The 22,741-nt window shown below is 41.1% G+C and overlaps 1 protein-coding gene across 1 annotated transcript in view; it reads left to right on the forward strand.

The window, feature by feature from the left end:
• The window catches only part of ATP9B (ATPase phospholipid transporting 9B (putative)), a 266,980-nt gene that overhangs the window by 33,285 nt on the left and 210,954 nt on the right, over positions 1-22,741 (forward strand). Inside the window, 3 exon segments of the mRNA XM_035723907.1 lie at positions 3,193-3,366; positions 16,041-16,158; positions 18,827-18,940. Coding sequence (XP_035579800.1) covers positions 3,193-3,366; positions 16,041-16,158; positions 18,827-18,940 — 406 coding nt within the window.

A 22,741-nucleotide genomic window follows, 5' to 3' on the forward strand; every position in this document is an offset into this window, starting at 1 on the left:
GTGAGTCTAGCTTAAGGTGCTGATCTCTGTAGAATTTCTGCTGTTCGTAAGTTTCCATTTGCAGTTGTGAAGAATTGGATGATTCTCCAGCATCGTGACAGTTTTGTTCCCAAATGGTGCTTCCCAAATTTGTTCCCAAATCCCCCCCCCCCCAGGTATTAGTGGATTTTCCAAATATCTTTCTGTTACTGATTTATTTTTAAATTTATTTTTAAAGATTTTATTTGAGAGAGAGTGAGAGAAAGAGAGCATGAGCAGGGAGAGAGTGGCAGAGGGAGAAGCAGACTCCCCGCTGAGCAGAGAGCTTGATCCCAGGACCCTGGGATCACGACCTGAGCTGTAGGCAGACGCTTAACTGGCTGAGTCACCTAGGTGCCCCTGATTTTTTTTTTTTTAAGATTTATTTATTTGTTTCAGAGAGAGAGTGCAAGCATGAGTGGGGGGAAGGGAAGAGGGAGAAGCAGACTCCCCACTGAGCATGGAGCCAGAAGCAGGACTCGATCCCAGGACCCTAAGATCATGACCTGAGCTGAGGCAGACCCTTAAGCACCTGAGCCATCCAGGCGTCCCTTTCTGTTACTGATTTTTAAAAGAAATTCCTTTATGGGGCGCCTGGGTGGCTCAGTCGTTAAGCATCTGCCTTCAGCTCAGGTCATGATCTCAGGGTCCTGGCATCGAGCCCCACATCGGGCTCCCTGCTCAGCGGGGAGTCTGCTTCTCCCTCTCCCACTCCCCCTGCTTGTGTTCCCTCTCTCGCTGTGTCTCTCTCTGTGAAATAAATAAATAAAATCTTTATAAAAAAAGAAATTCCTTTATGGTAAGAGAACATACTTTGTCTAATTTCAGTTCTTTTGAATTTGTTAGTTTGTGTTATGGCCCAGGTTGCGGTCCGTGGGGATGAGTGTTCATGGTGCACTTGATGAGAACATTCTGCCGTACAGGGTAGAGTGCCAGGGTAGGTTGGCTGACAGTGCTGACCATGTCTTTCTGTCCTTTCTGATACTGTTTCTTCCATTAATTACTGAGAGAGGAGTTACGAAGTCTTCCGGCAGTATTATGGATTTGTTTCTTTCTCCTTTTACTTACATATTTCATACTTTGTGTACTTTGAAACTGGTGGTAGGTGCATGCACATTTATGATTGTTAGAGCTTATGGGTGATTTGATCTTTTATCATTATCTAATGTTCTTCTTTATCCTGGGCGGTTCTTTCATGTTATTTTTTTGATGTCTTCTTTGTCTTATAGTAGCTACTTTTTTTCCTTTGAACGAGTGTTTGTATCATATCTTCTTCCATCTTTTTACTTTTAATCTTTTAACATTATATGCCATTATATTTCAAGTATTTTTATTTTTTTGTAGGTAGTGATTTTTGTCCTCCAGGTGACATTTGGTGACATCTGGACACATTTTTATTGTCCCGACTGGGGGAATGCTGCTACTGGCATCAAATGCGTAGTGGCCTGGTTTGCTGTTGAACGCTCCACAGTGCACAGGACAGCTCCATCAACAGAATTCTGAGACCCGAATGTTAATGGTGCCGCTGTTGAGAAGCTCCACGCTAAGGATTGCAATATACATAGCTAACTTTTCACTGTTCGTATTTTACACTTAATGTAAGCTATGGAATCGCCTGCTTCTTACAGGATGGCCGCCATATCAGTTCACATCTTTCTATACTGAAAACTTCACCAGATGATGTGACAGCTTTTGCTTTCAATAGTCATACGCGTTTTAAAGAATTTTGTGTTCTTTATTTCCAGAAATCCAAGTTTCCTGATGGTATCATTTTTCTTCGTCTTGAAACTTTCTTTAGCTTTCTTTTGTATGAGGTCAGATGGTAACATACCCTCCAAGTTTTATCTTTCATCTGAGAATGTTTTTGTTCTGCCTTCATTCCTGGAGGATCTTTTTGCTGGATATAGAATTCTGGGTTGAGCCTTTTTCCCTTTCAGCACTTAGACATGGAGTTCCTGTCCTCTGGCCTCATCTCTCTCCACGAGAAGTCCATGGGCATTTGAATTGATGGGCTTCTCCATGTAATGAGTTGTTTTCTTCTGGCTCCTTCCAAGAATTTTTCCTTCATCTTTGCTTCGAGTAGTTTGATGAGTGTGCTTTTTGTGATTTCCTTTGACTTTATCCTGTTTCAGCTTGCTGTTGTCTTTAAGTAGATCGTAGTATTGTCTGGCACTCATTTATGCTGTCGTTGTGGGCTTGGTTGGTTTTATTTGTCTTGTATAAAGTCTGTGGACTTCAGAGGGTGCGAGGGGAAATTTCAGTTTCAGTGACTACCATCATGTCCCGGGGACACACAGGTCTGTGCTCTGATTTTTACAATTGAGGTGAATACCTACCACAGAGGTTTGATGTAAAATCAAATAAGATAGCATTCGTGGGCTCTGCATTCTACTTTCTGATGAATTCTTGGTTCTCAAAGTAAGCTTTTAGTTTTAAAATGTACATATGTCTGTGATTGAGGAGAGATAAAATGGGAACTTGATACAGTAGGCTGCCTGTTTTTGGAATCAGAAGAGGATTATTGAACTCTGAAAGGGATGCTGGTTGTGGAGGAAATTATTTCATTGAATAGAAAATTTAGAAAAGGGAATAACAGAGACAGAGAGTAAGTGTAAGTGGGACATAGCATCCTTGCTGCGTATATCAAATCTGATAACAAACCAAGGGACCGTGTTCCCACCTTTCAAAAGAAGATACTTACATAGTTCAAAAGTCACTTCCACGACTTTGATTGATGGATGTAAAGTTGGGCACATTTTACATCCAATCGATCTGTAGCAGAGTATTTAGATATGACCTGGAAGTATACATTTTTTGCTAATATTTCGGGTGATTGTTTTTATATTCCTGAATTGAACACCATGAGTGGGTGGTACTGTTGAGCCGACTGTTCACACCAGTGGCTTTGTGGAGGGCTCCCCTTCTAGCGTGGTCATGTTCGCTTCCTTGGGCAGCCTGTTCCTTTCCTTCTGACCCTGGCTAAATACATTTTTTGTAAAGGAAAGTAGCATCCCTCATTTATAATGGTTTGCCTCCGCTGTAGACAGCTTAGTTTGAAGAAAAAAGAAAAATGTGGTTAGTAGAATGGGACCAGCTCTTGTCTTAAATAATACCCTTACTGGTGACAGAAGGCTGCTTGGCCTGCCTCAGCATTCTCTCCTTACCTCTGACCAGGTACCAGCTGGAAGATGAGTCTGCCCATTTGGATGAAATGCCATTAATGATGTCTGAAGAAGGCTTCGAGAATGATGAAAGTGATTACCACACGTTACCACGAGCTAGGATCCCACAGAGAAGAAGAGGACTAGAGTGGTTTGTCTGTGGAGGATGGAAGTTCCTCTGCACCAGGTTTGTGATCTCTTGCTGCCTAATTTCCTATGCCCTCAGGTATACAGTTAAGGTATTTAGAAGCTCGGCTTCTAACATACTTATTTTTATATCAAATAAAGAAGACACTCTCAATGAAATGACATAACGGAAAGTGTTAAACATTAGTCAAAACCAAACATTGCTAATCAGAAAAGGACAGAATGCCAAGTTCACTTTCTTTTTTAAAGATTTTATTTATTGGTCAGAGGGAGACAGAGAGCACAAGCAGGGGGAGCGGCAGAGGGACAAGCAGACTCCCCGCTGAGCAAGGAGCCTGATGTGGGGCTCGATCCCAGGACCCTGGGATCATGACCTTGAGCTGAAGGCAGACGCTTAATCGACGGAACCACCCAGGCGTCCTCAAGTTCACTTTTTTTATGCGACATTTAAATGTTTAGAAAGTGGAGAAAGATTAGTGGTTTTGTATTGATTGCATGGTAGAGTCAATTCTGGTCACTGTGTCAGCATTTGTAAACCGTGCTCTCTTCCATCTTCGGTCCTGCTCTCATCCAGAAAGGCAGGTAGGGGCCTGTAAAATGCAGTTTAATAATACTGGAACTCTGTGTATTATTTGACTCAAATGCTTTGAGTTGGAAGAAGATTCTTCAGTAAATTTAACCAGAAAGAAACAAAGGTAAGACCTGCTCATATTTAAACAAGTTCACTGGTGGTTGAGATAAACTTCATCAGCTGTGCTCACCCTTGACTTTAGAGGCTGGTCTGTGAAACCACACTCTGTGTCTAGGACACTTGGCCATTGACTGTCCTCCAGCCCTAGGGACGGGTAGAGCAAGATTTCAGCTGACTGATGCCAACATAACTTGAGTGGGGTATGTCGAATAAATTACTGCTTTGATAGTCTTTCTGCTCTTTAAAGTTTGTGGTCAGTGCCTTTCTTAACCATCATGAACTTAGATCCCTTTGACCATAAAAGAGATACAAGTAATTGTAGAAAGATATCTTATTTATCATCCTCATTATCTCTTTAGAAGTTTGTAAAAAGATGTTTTTACAACCAATTTGATTTTGGGGTCGGCTCACATAGTGGTATTCAAACAGTGGTGTGTGGACTCCCAGGGACTCTGAGGAATCCCTCAAAGAGATCGACCACGCAGAATCGGGAAGTGAGCCTGAGCAGGATTTAGGCTTATCACCCCCTCTCAGCTTCCAATTAGTGTCTGTCTTTATCTTTCCTGTGTATTGTAAGCTTTTCATATGAAGAAGAAATTTCATGGCTAAACAAGGTTTTAGAAATCACTGACTTGTGTTACTAATTTTTAATGAGTGAGACAGTTTTTTCACAAAACATTTTCTAGGTTAAATAGCCAATATTCCTGGAGTATTCTTTGGGGGTACTTAACCTTGTCTAGACTTAATTCCTTTTAACAGTTGCAGGGCTATGCAGAATTGTTTTTTCTTGTGTCCCTTGTGATGCTTTGTGCTTTTCAAGGGGTTTATCTACTTTCAAATATATAAATTCATGTAATAGAAAATGTATGAGGTTCTGGAGGGATGTCACATTTTATTATTCCTGATATTGTTAATTTATCTCTCCCTTTTCCCTGTTAATCTTGATAGGTTATCAGTTCTTTTCAAAGAGCCAAACTTCTGGTGTTGTCTTTGCTTTTGAAATTTTAAACTTTTATCATGAAATAAATCCAGACTTGAAATAAATTCACTTTTATCTTGAAATAAATCCAAACTTATAGAAAAGTTGCAAGAATTCCTCCTCTGCCCTTTGCCTAAGATCACTAATGTTTAATCTTTTGCCACATTTATTGACCATTCTCTTTATATCTCACTGTTATTTTCAGAGTGATTTCAGATGAGGTTGCTTGTTACTTCACTCCTCTTTGATCTTAGTGTTCAGTGCATGTTTCTTAGGAAGAGGCTATTTTCGTACATGGCCACCAGGCAGTTGCCACGTTCAGGAGATTTTGCTCTGACACAGCTCTGTCTCCTGCCCACAGAGCACCCTTCCTCTCTAGGCTGGCCTGGCATTTAGGTGGCCATCTCCATGAGTCATCTCCATGAATCTGGAGCCACTCTTGCCCTAACTTTGTCTTGCATTCCATTGATGTTTATGGGAACTACACAACAGGTATTTTGTAGAACATTTCAGATTTTGGTTTGTCTGAGGTCTCCTCGCCATTAGATTCAGGTTAAACATTCTCTGGGACACTGTATGAGTGACACCGTGTCCCTCTTAGGATGTCTGCTTCCTGTGTCATTGAAGTCTGGTCTGCCCTTAATTTTTTTCATACTGAGTTTAACTTGCCTTTCTTTTTCTGGCTTCGTTAGATGGATTCTCAGGTCACCAGCATTGTACTTTTTTCTTTTTTAAAAATAGATGCATTTCAGTTTTGACACATGATATTATTATTATTTAGTTCAAAATATTTTGATTTACATTGTCATTTCTGCTTTAGTTGATGTTCAATTTAGAACCGTGCTGATTAATTTCCAGTCAGGAATTTTCCTGATTATCTTTTTGTAATTGACTGTTATCTTTTTTTTTTAAAGATTTTATTTTTTATTTGAGAGAGAGAAAGTGAGAGCAAGAGAGAGAGAGCACAAGCGGTGGGAGAGGGGCAGAGGGAGAGGGAGAAGCAGACTCCCTGCTGAGCTGGGAGACTGGAGACACTGGGGCTGGATCCCAGGGTCCTGAGATCATGATCTGAGTTGAAGTCAGACGCTTCATGGACTGAGCCACCCCGGTGCCATGTGATCGACTTTCTCTTAATTCCACTGTGGCCCGAGAACATACTTGGGATTTTTTTCTTTCAGTCTCTGTAATGTGTTGAGACTTACTTTATGATTCATCGTATATGGGCAGTGTTAGTCAATTTTCTGTGTGTATTTGAAAAGAATTTGTACTTTTTTGTTGACTGTTGCTCTGTGTTGCTTTTTTTTTTTAAAAGATTTTATCCATTTATTTGATTAATTTGTTAATAGTCTTGTTTGAATCTTCTGTATTCATATTCGAAGTTTACTTATCAGTTACTGAGAAACTTGTGTGAGTCTCAACATCTTTGAGGATGTGTCTACTGCTTTAAATTATGTCAGTTTTGCTTTATATATTTTAGAGTATGTTATTAGATGATGCGAGTGTAGGGTTACTAACTTACTGTTGGATTGATCTTTATCTGATAATATTTCTTCTATGTGGGCTCATAATGTCTATCTTCAATAAAATGATACCAGCTTTCTTTATTTTTATTTCTTTATTTTAATTCCAGTTAGTTGACATGCGGCGTTATATTAGCTTCAGGTTTCCATACGTCACCCTGTGCTTAACACAAGTGCCCTCCTTCATCCCCTTCACCTGTGTCCCTCCCCCACCCACCTCCCTCTGGTGAGCGTCAGTCTGTCCTCTGTTATTAACACTTGTTTCTTGGTTTGTCTGTCTCTTTTGCTCTCTCTCTCTCTCCCAGCTTTCTTTGATTAGTATTTGCATGGTATATAATTTTCATCCTTTTACTTTGTTTTATTTAAAAAAAAAAAAACAACTTTTCTGGGGGCGCCTGGGTGGCTCAGTTGGTTAAGCATCTGCTTTCAGCTCATGTCATGATCCCAGGGTTCTGGGATCAAGTCCCACATCAGGAGCCTGCTTCTCCCTCTACCCGTGCCCCTCTCCCCTGCTCATGCTCTCTCACTCCCCCCTCTCTCTCAATAAATAAAATCTTAAAAAAAAAAACCTTTTCTTTTGAAATAATTGTAGCTTTACAGGAAATTGCAAACTTAGTATACAGGGGTCCTGCTTATCCTTCACCCAGTTCCCCCCAGTGGTTGCATCTTTCTTTTTTTTTTTTAAAGATTTTATCCATTTGTTTGAGAGCGAAAGAGTGAGCCTGAGGTGGGGAGGGGCAGAGGGAGAGGGAGAAGCAGGCTCCCTGCTGAGCAGGGAGCCCCAGGTGCAACTGAATCACGGGACCCTGAGCCAAAGGCAGCCGCTTAACTGACTGAGCCACCCAGGCGCCCCCCAGTGGTTGCATCGAACCAGAAAGTTGATGCTGGTGTAAACTGTATATAGTTCACTACGTTTTACTACATGTGTAGGTCTGTGTAACCACCACTGCAGTAAAGATACAGAACTGTCCCATTACCGCAGGTGTCTCCTGTCTGCTGCCTTCTATAGTCATGTTCTCTCTCCTACCCCAGGCCCTAGCCTCTGGCAACCACTAATCCGTCTCTATTTCTATAATTTTAATTTTGGGAATGTCAAATAAGTGAAACCATTCCATTTGTGATTTTTGGAGATTGGCCTACTCCAATCAACACAGTGCCCTTGATAACCACTCAAGTAGTTGTATCAATAGTTTTTCCTTTTAATTGCTGACTGGCATTCCAGGGGATGGATGAATGTTTGTTTAAGCATTCACCTACTATAGGACATTTAGATTGTTCCAAGTTTTTGGATGTTCCAAATAAAGCTGCTATGAATCATCATGTACAGGTTTTTTTTTTTTTGTATGGACATAAGTTTTCCTTTCTCTGGGCTAAATGCTCAGGAGTGCGGTTGCTGGGTTGCATAATAAGCATATGTTTAGTTTTTTATGAAAGTGCTGAACTGTTTCCCGGAGTGGTTGTACCATTTCACATTCCCACCAGCAGTGAAGGAGAGATTCAGTATCTCCTTGTCAACCTTGTTGTCACTGTTTTTTATTTTAGCTGTTAGAATGTGTGTTTACTGATAGCTCATTGTGGCCTCAGGTTGTTTGCATTTTCTAAAGGCCTAGTGAGGTTGACTGTCTTATTTGCCATAGGCGTGTCTTCTTCAGTAAATGTGTCTGTAGGTCCATTCTATTTTCTTCTTGGTTTGGTTTTTTTTCTGGTGAAGTTTTAAGAGTTCTTTATATATTTCACTTGTGAGTCTTCTGTTAGGTGGGTAGTTTGCAAATATTTTCTTCCATTCTGTAGCTTGTCTTTTCATCCTCTAAGAGTTTTTCCACAGATCCAAAGTCTTTAATTTTGATGAAGTCCAACTGTTTGTTTTTTTTCTTTTGAGCACTGCACTTTGATTGTCACGTCTAAGAACTTTTCACCCAGCCCTGTGTCTCAAAGATTTTCTTCTGTAAGTTTTATAGTTTAACATTATTTAGATCCTTTTTGAGTTATTTTTGTACAAGGTGGGAAGTTTTGGTTTAGATTTATTTTTTGCCTATGTATATCCAAATGCTCCAGCACCATTGTTGAATTGCTTTTATGCCTGTGTCTCTGGTCAGTTGGCTGCACACGAGTGGGGCTTGTTGCCTGTATTGTCCCTTCGTCTGCCCTGCTAGTGCTACCCAGTCTGGAGAACTGTCTCTTTATCTAAGTCTTCAAATGGGGTAGGTTGATTCCTTGTATTTTATTCTTTTTCAAGATTTTCTTAGCCATGTAGCTATTAGGCCTTTCCATAGACATTTTAGAATAATCTAGCCCAGTCTGTAAAATCTTTTCAGGGATTTTGATAGGAATTATGTTTTACCTGTATATTAACTTGGGAGAAATGACATGTTTACTGTGTTGAATCGTCTAGATCACAATTTACCTCTCTCCATTTATTGAGAACTTTGACCTTTTTATCAGCATTTTGTAGTTTTCAGTACACAGGTCTTATGCATGTTAGATTTATTCCTAAGTATTTTTTTTTTTCTTTTTCCTTCTTCATGTTTGTAACTGGTATTTTAAATTTTGGTTTCCACGTGTTCATTGCTGGTGTATAGAACTAGAGTTGGATTTTGTGTTTGTCTTGTATCCTATAGCCTTGCTAAACTTACTGTTAGTGCCAAGAGTGTTTGTGTAGATTCCGTGTAATTTTCTACTTGGACAATCCTGTCATCTGCAAACAGTTTTATGTCTTTGTTTTATAGCCTGTATGCCTTTTCTTTTCTTTTTTTGCCTTATGGGTCTGTCTGGAACATGCACTATTATATGGAATAGCAGTGGTGAGTGTACCTTCTTGCTCCTTGTTCATAGTCCTAGAAAGCTTTCAGTATTTCACCATTAAGTATGATGTGAGCGATGGATTTTGTTTTTGTTTTTTTTTCCTAGATTGCTCATCTAAAACTATTGAGAGTTTTCTTAATTAAAATCTATCTTGTATTGGGTTAGTGTTCATACAGACAATCCTGTCAGATTCAGAAGCAGGATCTGGAGATGGAGGTTTCAGTGTCCTGTCATCATTGGGATTAAGGGAAGCCACACAGAAGGATGACGTTTCTGAAAACGTCAAGGGACATGTGGTGTAGGTCTTTGAAAAATAAAGGAAGGGGACACCTTGGGGGAGAAAGACAGTTTTGGGAAGGAAGACTACTGTCCATCCTTTTAGGCAGGGGAAGGGTAGGAGTGGAAGAGTGAAGTGGTGGTAGAGAGGATGACTTTTACCCTTAGTTGGGAACGTGGGGTCATTTGAGTGGGGAGGCGACTGGGATTCAGATGAGGACTGAGAACGTGGGAGAATCGGTCGTGCTTTGGTGGAGAGATCAGTAACCGACGACGGGAGGTCAGTAGTCGTGCATTTGTATGGAATCCAGTGTCATGTTAGGACTGTCTGTCCGTGAGAGAGCCTGACCTGTCGCAGACTTGGCAGTGGAAGTGTGGCTGTGGGAGCTGGGGGTGGGGGTGCCCAGGGCTGTGAACTGAGGAAAGAGCTTGCAGCAGAGGAATCTGGGTGGAGCCGCCATTAGAAGTCATCTTTTCATGGCTGTGGTGTGCAGCTCACAGCTGTGTGTCCTCCACGCGCGCAGGGCGCAGGCACGAGTGGGAGCCGTCCTGCTGGTGCTCTTCTCCGTGGTACGCACCTTCTTCGGGAGCTGGGCGTCCATTCTCAGCACTGTCTACAGCCAAGAACTGGAAAAGTCCCTCTTGTGATGGTCTGGGGCCAAGCCAGAAACTGCACCAAGGTCTCCTTTGACAAACCAAAGCCCTTGCTCTTTGCTCTGTGGCCTGGGAAAAGTGCTAGGGTGAGGAGTTGTGCTCCCAAGAAGACTAATCCTGACTGGTGTCTGTAAGTGGATGAAGGCCGGTCTCGCCATCCTAAGGGGAACCCGGCATGAGGATCGCTGGAGCCGAGGAGGCTGAGAACCTGTATCTGTGTGCGTGGAGAATCACTGAATGAATGCTACAGGAGCCGTCAGAGATGGCTGAAAACACAGAGGAAGTGGGCGTGGGTACTGACAGGCACAAACTCTGAGGACGCGGACCGTTTAATGTTAATGGTGTGGACTCTAAAATTAGGGGGCTTGTGTGCTATGGAAGTGGTACTTAATCCGTGCTGCCAAAGAGTTGCCAACAATTACGGACTTTTAATGTTAGGAGTCTTTTCATATTGTTGAAAATGAATTTATTTTTTGAAAGTTTTATTTATTTAAGTAATCCCCACACTCAACATGGATCTTGAACTCACGATCCCGAGATCAAGAATCACACGCTTTTCTGACTGAGCCAGCCAGATGCCCCCATTGTGGAATTAATTATTTTTGGTCTTTTATAGCACTTTGTTTTTACCAAATGGAACATAGACAAATTTTGGATTTTATTTGTAATATGTTACTTTTTTTAAAGGAAAATGTTACTATTCCAGATGTAGATGTTAGCAAAACACCCATGTTTGGGGGACATTAAAACAATAAAACATAATAGATGTGTATATAAACTCTTTATCTCTGTAAGTGGTGATCGTGTAGAAAAAACTAACTGAACCATGTTGGTGGGTTCTAATCAGTCTGTATGGCACTGACGTGTGTCTTTTTTGCTGTACGGAATAAGCAGTGATCCAGGATATTGTCGGTGCGCTTCTTGTTCACTGATATCTGCCATACTGAGAAATTACTGTTTAAATTAAAAACTGCACCTTGGGTGCCTAGGTGGCTCAGTCGGTTAAGCGTCTGCCTTCGGCTCAGGTCATGGTCCCAGGGTCCTGGGATCGAGTCCTGCATCGGGCTCCCTGCTCGGCGGGGAGTCTGCTTCTCCCTCTGACCCTCCCCCCTCTCATGCTCTCTCTCATTCTTTCTCTCTCAAATAAATAAATAAAATCTTTAAAAATAAATAAATAAAAACTGCACCTTACACAACAAAATTGTACATCTAACAACTTAGATTAGTTTTATTTTCTTAATTTCTTACAGATTTTTATTTTTGAGTATTTGTTACTTTTTTCCCCCTAAATGTTAGGCATTATAAAATACAATGTTTATTAACATTATTAGGTGTTGGATCAATGAGTAGGAGATACATAAAATTACTTAGTTTAATTGCAGGAGGAAATGTTGGTGAATATTGCAATAAAGGTAGGTAGCAAATAACAATAATGAGTTGTAAGTATTTCAGTGTATTTCTGTTTGTAGACTCTGACTAGTGAGGCTTATTTTAAAATTATTCTTCCTAGTTTTAGCAACTGAGTGGGCTTTAATTTCTTCATGGCTTAAAAACTGCTTTCCCATTTTTATTATTTGGTAAAAATTCCAGCTCTGACACATTGAAATTTTACTGTAATCTGCCCTCTAAAACTTGGACTGTCCTTCCTGTGAGTTCCTGTGATGCACGTCGATACGCTAGTTCTCTGGGGCTGGTGGTGGTGTCTTTCTCATGAGACTTAGATTTCACTTCTTACCAAAAGTCACTTTGTCCCTTAGGAAAGTGGAGCCACTGAGGGCATTTTCATAGGAACAGTGGGCTGGATAGGTGGGTCGGGGGCGGGGGAGGGATGTCAAATACCGGAACTGTTCCTGTTCTTAGTGGGTCTCTACACTTTCAGGGAATCTGCAGCACATTTGCAGTGCAGAAGCATGGGGAGATGCTAATCTTTTAAGAAGATAGTAGGCTGTGCTGCTCTTGGTAACCATGGGTACCTGTTGGATAGCATAAGTGTCTAAATTTGGTTGTGTTTGGAAGAAGGCTCTCTGAAGTTTGGGAGTTACATAACTATGGCTAGTTAAAGCTTTAGGAGACAGGATCTTGGTATATTAAAGATACTTTATTTAATATGAGAGTATTACTTTGATTATAGAGGCCTTTGTGAAAAGCTGCTAATCCTGCAGTGTTGTAAGGAAGAATACACTTTGTGCAATATTGGATTTTGTGTCACTTTGCCTTGATGATGGCAGGTGACTTATATATAAATGGGGAGTGTCTCCTGAGTGATCACACATTTAGAAAATGCTCCGTCTGCATGGAAGTATTATCAGCTGCGGCTCCTGGTTATTTTCTCCCACCGTCTCTGAGGTTCTCCCTTTCCGTATCAGTATTTACCAGTATATTTTACTAAAAAATTGTCCATAATTTTATTTTCCTGCTTAGCTCTACAACTTAGTAAGGCTTACATTTACTTTTTGGGTTACAGATTTTGTTTTGTTTTGTTTTAAATGTTTGGTGTTTATGCCCTTTACTCTTTGCATTCAAGTCACCTGTCTTCCTTTCTGGTCCTGCTTTCTGTCTGCATCATCCAGTGGCAATTCTGGTGGTGCTCCAGGCTTGTAAAACCTCAAGCGTTGTATTCATTTAATTTTGTGAAATAGCGTGTGATTTGGTTATGGCTAACGACAACTTGCTTCTGTGTTTGCATAAGGAAATAATTAGTGTAATAACACTTTCGTTTCTTGATAGTTCTTAGTAGCAAAGTGTTACAAATAGTTGAGTTACATCTCGGAAGTCTGGGGATCTTGGGTTTTTTTTTTCCCTCTACCAGGTTGTAGAGAAAAAAATTAGTAAACTGTTGAGTTATGTGTGTTTTTAGCCCCTGGTATTTAATTTAGACTTTATAGCGTGGAAGGCTTTGGAACTTCGTGGGTCGTCGGTTGCAGGTGCAGCACACAGTGTGTTGTGTTGAGGTTTTTCTTCTGGCTGTGGTCTGTAGCGTTCATGTGACGCACAGAGTGGTTTTGCATTGATAGAGCCTTTTGCCGTAAACTTGGTAAAATCCACATTTCCTAAATTTTGTATTTATTTTTCACAGACTTAATTTTGCCTGTCTTCTATTTCATCTTAGATTTGTCTGACTTGTGTACATTAAACTGTCATATTAGGCAGTTAGGTGTTTCAGAACAAGAATTCGTATTTGAATACATCGCTGGAGGATTTTCGCCGTCATTGCAGTGCTGAAGGCTTGTGTCTCATCTGCTGTACCTGCTGCGCTGTGCTTCCCACGGGCAGCCCTGCCCCTGACACTCCCGTGACGTGGGAATGGTCTAGATCTGTGGTGTCCACTGTGGGAGCCAGTGGCCAGGACGGCTCTTGAGCCCTTGAAATGTGGCTAATGTGACCGAGGAACTGGGCTTTTTATTTCACTTCATGTTAATTCGTATGAAAATAGTCACGTGCGGCCAGTGGATGCTTCGCTGGGCAGCGCAGGCACGGACCCTTGTTGTGCCAGAAGGAGTGTTGGAGACGTTGGAGTGTGACTCAGGGCGGCTGCACAGTGACGGCCGCGCCCGGCACTCCAGAGCCCTCCGTCCTGTCACCAGCGCTCTCGCAGACGCGCACGCAGACCCTTGACCTGCTGGGCGCTCCTGTGGCGTCTGTGCCGGGCGTTTGCCACGTTCTGACGGGCCCGGCCTGCCGTGGGGCGGCGTGAGCACTGCGCTGACGGGCAGCGCACAGTCGGGCTCTGCTCTCCGCTCTGCCCCCGCCTGGTTGTCTCGTCTCAGAGAAATCATGTACCTTTCCGGCCTCCCGTTCCCGCCTGTGTAAAATGTGTGAGTCTCCCGTCGCTGTGGTGCCGCCGCAGGTGTCGGACTGATTACATCCCGAGTAGGGCAGAGCCCCTCCGAGCTCGCACGGCGTGTCTGTCTGGTGCAACGGGACCGGAGGTGTTCGCGCCTCAGGAGAACGTGTTGTGTGCAACTAGTAAGAGGTTGGCGATTCAGAGCTGCCGCCGGGAAGGACTGGGGAAGGAGCCCCTGGAGCGCTGGGCTGTGCGGGCTGGTGCTGCGGGGAGGGGTGGGTGTGGAGCCGTAAGGTCTGCCGGTGGCCAGGGGAGTCGTGCTGGAGGGGAAGAAGCCTCGTTAGAAGCCTTACCTTGGTGCAGGCCACGTGGTAAAAGCGACAGGAGGTGAGAAATAGTAATTTGAAGCAGATTATATTGTATTTGAAGCCTTACTTAATTTTTTGTTTCATTCAAGCATGAGCAAGATCACATATCCCTAATATTTTACTGAAATCTACTTAACCCTCCCCTCCCCCCCGGCCGCCAACAAAAGGCAGTAAAGGCGGGAATACGTACTGTGGCAATCTTAAATCGCTTTAATAATATCCTGGTTTGTAACTGCTGGGATTTAAAAGTATCCTTTATGTGTGGAGGATGCTATCTGTTCTTAAAAGTTGAAGTGGGATGGGTCCTAGGGGGGTGGTTTAGAACTGACCTGCTTGGCTGTGCCCCTGGCACTCAGGATTGCCATCCCAAGGGAGCTCCTCAAGGTAGCAGTGCTCCCAGTCCTGCAGGCGGGCGAGAGGTGGATGCCCACACCTGGAGGGCAGACTCCTGTCCTTCCGGACTGAAGATTTTCTGTGTACAGCTAAGAAATAGGCAGAGATTCAGTAGAGATACACCGATTTCAGTTTATAGGATGCCACCGTGGGTGCTATCCAAAGTAAGGCGACTTCTGAAGATTGATGTCAGTGTGATTGGAGTAAAGGGCTAGTGCGCCCTCCCCACCTGCCGTGGAAGACATGCAGTGATTTCAAGATGGAAGTCCTGATATGCCAACTTCATTTTATAATCACACCTCCTGAGACTGACATTGTCACACAAAATTTCATGTTAATTTTTCAGCTGAGTCTGTCACAGAGTGAAGTTCAGAGCTTCTGCCTTTTGCTGCTGGCTTGCTGTTGTAGCCCAGACTACACCTAGAAGATACAGTTCAACAACCTGCCTTCATAAGCCATTCTAGGTCTCCTTCTGCAGTTTGGAGATTTGAGCAAAGCCAAATTGTTAATGCTGAAGTTTAAATTCATGATTATTATTTTATGCTTAGTTTAGGTGATTTTGATACCTTTTCACCATTTTCTTAAGTATTTTGAGAAAAGTTTATTCTCTCTATCCAAACATAATGGTTTGGATGTCCAGGAAGTGGAAGTGTTTGTGCTGCTGGAGTCCTGACACTATGGCACATGGACGGACTGGAAGATAGCTTTGGCCCTATCCCCTTAAACATCAGTGTTCTTTCCCAATATTGAATGGAGCCGTAAGTCTTAATTTTATATGAATGCTAGTAAAATAGTCCTCTTTAAGAGAGGAAAAGAGTGATTACCTGAGAGAGTTGATGTCTGAGGACCTTTGTCATCGGATCACTGAGCGGTGTATTGAGAATTGCAAACGACACGGCTCTCCTTTTCTCCTCATAGAAGAGCATTGATTGCTTCAGAAACTTAATGGTTTTGTCAGTAAGAGGGTCTAAACAGGGAAGATCATTTCCCTGAGGTTCTAGAAGTCATTATGCACTCATACAAGTCTCTTTCAGTGTTTTATGTCAAAGTTATTTCAGTATAACCTATTTGAAGATAACCTTTACAGATTAACATTAGATATGCTTTCGGTGTCTGGTAAATACAGAAACAATCACTATTGGCTCTAAATATGTAGCATTAATTTAAAAATTTTTTAAAAAGCATATATAACGAGTGTCTTTTGTTTCATGCAGTTGCTGTGATTGGCTGATAAATATTTGTCAAAGAAAGAGAGAACTGAAAGCTCGCACAGTGTGGCTTGGATATCCTGAAAAGTGTGAAGAAAAGCATCCCAGAAATTCTATAAAAAATCAAAAATACAATGTATTTACCTTTATACCTGGGGTAAGACTATTACATTCTTAAGAATGGGTTTCATATCAGAGATTGCTGGCTCCTTTTGTTTTCACTGTTTTTTTTTTTTATTTTTTAATTTTCTTCCCGTTAATTGTGTCCTGTCCAAATCAGTGACCTTTTGCTTTTGAACCATTCATGTTTCAAGTAGTTGTTAAATAATTCATGCGCACTTTTAATGGGTACATCATGAAGTTCAATGTGAGAAAATTTATAGTTTGACTTCAGTCCTAGATAAATATATTTATATTATTGTAGAAATAATCAAGCCTAAATTAAATTAACAGAAAATAAGTCATAAGTTTTGTTTGGAGGTGAAGTGGAATGTTAAGTTTAAAGCCTGCCAAGGAACTTCATGATGAAAGTAAAATAATTTTTTATACAAACGTGACTCAGTAACAAAATATCTGTAAGCATTTATAGATAATATTTTCTACTTCACATTATAAATTTCAAGCCATGTTATGTTGTTATATCATTAGTTATCTTTAATTAGGTATTATGGTAGGTGTAAATAATGAAGTTTAAATATTTCATTACTTTTTTTGTTGCTAGTGGTATTTTTGGCTTAAGTTACAAAACTGAGTATGTATTTAGGATGATTGAATAATTTTTGGTTTTTGTACATTTCCTATTTTTATAGACCAATTTATTCATCTTTCTAAAGGCAAAAGGAAGCTGGTACTGGTTATATTTCTATATCAAAGTTTCTGACACATTCTAGTTATTTGCTCTTACGCTCTTTACAAGAAAATGTCTTGGTAAAGTGAAATAAGGACTGTTTTATTTTTCATGTTTTAATTTAAATAATCATGCTGATTTTATACTGGGCATTGATTGCCCCTCACCACCCTCCCCCATCCATCTAATAGTTGGTGAATGCTTCATATCTAATTAACTCTTTAGTAAAACACACAAAACTACTGTCTCCGTCATTAAAAGACAGCTCTTTTGTCAGGACAATAAAATGTAAGCTGTCTTTCAGGCAGATAAATATTCTCATCTTTCTTGAATGAAGTTACTGTTTTCTTTAAATTTTAAATACTCGCAGATTGGCGAAGCATTGTACATTTTCCTAAAGGTCACAAAGTTCATTCAGTAGACAACAGAGTATTGATTACAGTGGCTTAAAGCCCACAGTGCAGCCTCACTCTGACCAGAGCAAATCCCTGCAGCCCACCAGGATGGGCTGTGTCCTGAGAGCACCTGTTGGTGTGGCTGCACCACTGTTACCGTGTGAATTCTCATTCTTAGATTGTCTCTTAAATTAGGCTTGTCATCTAAAACGTAGTATTTTAGAAACATTTGGTAATTGCACAGTAGGAATTCTATGCCATTTTTAGCACAAATGGCAATTTTTGAATTGCTAATAGATATAATTTATGCTAACTGAGATTTTAAAGAAATCACTGAGGAGAAAGAGCTTTCTCTCCTGCTGAGATTAATTTATGAAATGACTCAAAACATCTTTAGACAGCAATTGAATATGATTATGAATATAAACGTGTTATCATTGTAGCTGATTTTTGAGTTGCACAAACAGCTGTATGGTAATGTAGAAAACTTCATTATATAAAAACTGTGGTTCCAGACTCTTTAAGTCAACAATAAGTACTTAACCCATTGCTCTGCTCTTGTTAAAATTTCCATACCCTCCAAGTTGCATATAAAATGGCATCCAAAGAGATTTTGATTTGGAAGTTGCAAGGTTGTAAGTTTAATTGCAATGATAGTGTGCCATTTGAATTATTCTCATCTATAAACATGAAATTTGTTCCATTTTGATTTTCAATTTAAATTTAATAATTTGAGAATTTGTAAATAGAAGTGTATTAATATACTGGATCTTGGGTTTTCTTCCTTAAAAATAACTCTATTTGAATTAAAAAACAAAAACAAAGTTGCAGGATTTGCATTCCTAAAACTTTGTTGAATGATACTTATTTTGTATTTGAAAATATTATTGCAGATCAACTGCCAAGAGATTATAAAGAATATATAGGTCGCTGTCTTCCTGAATTGGTGTGCAATTCACATACTTTTTTATGTCATTATTTCTTATACTTCGAGAGAAGTAAATAGAGGAGATTAAGACAGTTTTTGTGAAATCAAATTGTGTATGTTTTGCTTGTTCGCTCAGTTATTTTAAAGCTACCCAGATGTTCATGTTCAGAAACGTGGCTATTATATTTTATTTTTTACCGTTTCATAAATATAAGGTTAATAGAACTTTCCCATTGTAAGAGTTTCTGAGTTATCAAGATACACATTTGTGTGTATATAAATAATATATTTATTGACTTACATTGGGAAGATTTCACTATCTCATTTGCTTTGATATACATACAGAGATTTACAGAGGAGTGTGCATAACTGGAAATTGTATACAAGAAAATAAAAACTTTTAGAGGATGCTTTTAACATAATTGGAAGTTCTAACTGTTTTTTCAGTTTATTTTAAATATAATTTTAAATAAATATATATGTAATTTAGTTATTGGAAAGCCAGTGTCAAAATTACTTAATTTACTGTAACTGAGGGCATATTGTCACTGTTTGATGGAAATATAGTTAGCTATTGTGCTGATTTAATTATTTAATTGAAGTTTTAAAGGTTGTCCTTGGAGAGATTGTGTTAATTTTTTCTTTTCCTTTTTAGGTTTTATATGAACAATTCAAGTTTTTCTTGAATCTCTATTTTCTGGTAGTATCCTGCTCACAGTTTGTGCCAGCATTGAAAATAGGCTATCTCTACACCTACTGGGCTCCTCTGGTAAAAGAAAAGATTTTTGAAATTAAGTTAAATTATTAATATTTAGTATTTGGTTTTCAGAGTGGAGATGGTTGAAAGATAAATTGATCAGGTTTTCAGAAGCATGATACTGCTGCTGTGTACCATTGGACTTCGCTTACAGGGTTTTCCAGAGCTCTGCCACTGACCGACTTCGCAGCCTCGCCAGGGGTGTTGGGCCCGTGCGCTGCCTGTGCGTCTTGGCTCAGAGGCCACTGGGCGCCTTTGCTGGCGGGCATGGGGGGTGGTCTCCTTGGGGCATCCTGTACGTGCCCTGTGATACCAGGTCCGTCTCTCCAGCCCGGCTCCCCCATGCCGATGGCGCTGTTGGGAATGATGGGGTGGGGTCTCCTCAGTGACTCTCTTGGCATCCTGATAGATGGGCACTTCTTCCCTTTTGGCTGAAGTAGCTCAGTCAGTAGTCCAGACAGTTTCTGGTTGGCAGCTCAGTGTGGGGAAGTTTTTGGAAGGCAGATGACACTTAACATCAAATATTTCAACTTCAGACATAATGCTGTTTTAATGGTTTGATGCTGTTTGCCAATAATTTTCATTAATTTTCAGCTTATACAGACAAAATGTGTGCCTTCTTTCTTCCTCTCACCTGGAAAAACCTACTGCTTCCTTTTGGCCCCCCAGAGAGGGTCTTCTCAGATGCACCGGGGAGGACTGGCAGAGGGGGCCGAAATCTCCCTGACGGGGTCCCTTCAACTAGCCCCTCCTGCTCCCATCCACACAGACTTTCGAGTAGCATGGATTTGAGCGGTGAAAGTAACTGCATTGTCCTACAAATACAAAATCACCGAATGAATGAATACATGTCCACTCTTTAAATTAGCAAGGTTGGAAGACAGCGGGGTTGTTTAAATAGGGTGGTCAAGGAAGGCCCCTCTGAGGGGCGGCACTCAAATGCTCTCCAGATGGCAGAGTGGCTGGGCCGTGTGCAGAACAGGGAAAAGAGATGTGCAGGCCAAGGGGCCGGGTGCTGGGGTGCTGCTGGAGCACAGGGACGCGGGGGCTGTGCTGGAAGGCAGGTCAGTGAGGGCTCCCATTTCCTCCTGAGTGGGAGAGGGAGCTGTCTGTGTCTGTGGGTGTCACACAGCACACAAAGGACACTGAGGCTCAGACCCCACTTGTCACAGGACAGCACAGCTGGTTCAGGCCGGACAGCTCTGGAGAGAGGACAGAGACTGTTGGCTTTGTTCCTCGCACCTTTCTTCCCCCACAGGCAACTTCTGTTCTGCGTCTGAAATTCAGTTGTTACATCTCCTAATAATTTTACTACTTATGTTTGTGTCACTAAAATAATAGTATTGTTTGCATGCTTTAAAAAATCTATATAAAGATTATCTTACTGTACGTTTCCTGTTGTATCATGCTTTTTTGGCTTAACATTGATTTCTAAAATGGATCCATGGTGACACATTCACTTTTCACTTCTCTGAAGTACTCCATTGAATGAACATGTCCATCTTTCCAGAAAAAGAGACTTTGAGGTTTCTTCTCATTTTTCACAGTTACAGACTTTGCTATAATGGTCACTGTGATTGTATGTTGTTCCCTGTGCACGTGAGCCGGAGACCCCTTAGGCTGTGTGCATCCTGGAAGTCTGAGTGACAGACTGCTCCTTACTTTTCCCAGTTTCCAATAAAAGCAGTAGAGCATTACAGAAATTTTAGAGCATAGAGAAAATACTTGCTCATCCTAAAAACACAACTATACTTACGATTTCAGTGTGTTTATTTCTGGCCACTTTTTCTACCCCCGGCTTCACGAGGTTGCCCTGAACCTCTTCTGTTTCACTCCCATCTTGGGTTGAAATTCACTTTAGCAGTGATAGTCTCAGAATTTAAGATCTTCTTAAAAATCTAAAGTAAAATGTGTTCATTTCTGTTTTGCTTTTGTGTCTTTTCCTATTAACTGTGATTTAAGTAGCTTTTAACCAAAGAAAATGTTAGTTTTAGATGGATTCCTGATGAGGAATTCATGCACAGAATTGACTGTGTTGGCCAGAGCTGGAGTGAGAGCGTGCATGTGAGCGTCGGTGCCTGTCCTTCCTGTGCTTCCGTGTGATGTTTACGTCCTCTGACTCGATTGTCAGCTAGAGGCGTTGGAAGTACTTAGTCCTTCTCTTGTTGGCGTGTGAGAATTAACGACTGCATTTACAGAAGTGCCTAGGTCAGCCCCTGCTGCGGTGTTCAGGGAAGGGACATTGTTACTCTGCTGCACTTGGGTGTCAGGGGCCCCAAAGAAAGGTGAAAAGCCCTTTTTTCCCATTTGAGTAACGCTTAATGTTGCCTGGTGACATGCCTGGCCGGGTTCTCATGTCCCTGCTCTCATACCGCACCATTAGACCTCAGAAGTGGTCTGCTTTACGAAACCATGTCCTGTTGTTCTTTGGTTGGGTAGCAGCCACGATCGATGCCTTTCATCAGATAATCAATACTGAAGATTTGTTAGTATCTATGCTTGCAGTGCTATATACATCTTAACCTCTGATTTAGCAAAACTCTTAAAAGGGTGATGTGTCCATTAGATTCACCTTTGAATCCAAGAGGCAGGCTGAGGTATATTGGTTCCTTGATCCAAACTCACCTCAGAAAAAAATTTTTTTAAACTGAAAATTCAGATATTATATACAGAAGATCTTTTTTATTAATCTAGGCAAACTTAAAGAACCTTTAAACTAAATCTGCATCTAAAATGTGTAAATGTATATACACACACACACACACACACGCACATATATAATATATATATTTTTTATTTATTTTCTTAAAATTTTTTTTAAAGATTTTATTTGAGAGAGAGAATGAGAGAGAGAGAGAGAGAGCACATGAGAGGAGGGAGGGTCAGAGGGAGAAGCAGACTCCCTGCTGAGCAGGGAGCCTGATGCAGGACTCGATCCCGGTACTCCAGGAGCATGACCTGAGCCGAAGGCAGTCGCTTAACCAACTGAGCCACCCAGGCGCCCTATATATATGTATTTTTAAATAAAGGAGGTGTGCTTCAGCGGGATTCCTTCCTAGCTCCTGATTCCTTGCTCTTTCTTGACCACTGTGTTTGGCCCTGTCCTGTGTCGAGGGCCTGCACTAGCATGTGGTCCTTACACACACACTCAGTGTTTGACGTCTTTTCTCTGCCTGCTTTCTCAGGTTCTGTAAGTACCTGTAAGGTTGCTCAGAGAAAGGAATTAGTTAGCATTTCCAGATTCCTCCTTGCCAGAAGCCTGCCAGGGAAGCATAAAACCATCATACAGCCGGCAGTTAGAAAATCTTACGTCTGACGTCCACTAATTTTAAACAGAGCACTTCACATTTGTTCTGCTCTCCACCTCAAGGGTATTTCTGAAGACAGTGATGGTTTAATAATCTTTCTATATCAAGCACTCTGGGCAATGTTATTTACTAGCTTCAGCTCTGATCTGATTTCTGTTATATTTGACATAGAACAGGAGAGTAAACTGAAAATAAGTGATTTTACTGCATTCTTGTGTCAGAATGAAGATTACCTTTTGCATCATTCAGTTTCCACAGCAGCTCTTTGAGGAAAAGCTAGTGTAATCATAGTAACAAAACGGATTGTAATGCTTCTATCAGAGTTAATCGGGTAGAATAGATCTAGCCATGCAAGCGGTTCTTAGATAAAGGAGGTCTGGATTGTTAACACGGCATCTTCCACATCAGCTGTGTTCGTGGTATTTTGTTAATGGAAAGCCAGATAGGCTGCGTAGGTGATCAGTCAGTCTGCGAGGACTCTGATTTTCGGTCCTTTCCTTCTGTC

The sequence above is a fragment of the Zalophus californianus genome, chromosome 14 (genome assembly GCF_009762305.2).
Source record: "Zalophus californianus isolate mZalCal1 chromosome 14, mZalCal1.pri.v2, whole genome shotgun sequence".
NCBI classification, from domain to species: domain Eukaryota; kingdom Metazoa; phylum Chordata; class Mammalia; order Carnivora; family Otariidae; genus Zalophus; species Zalophus californianus.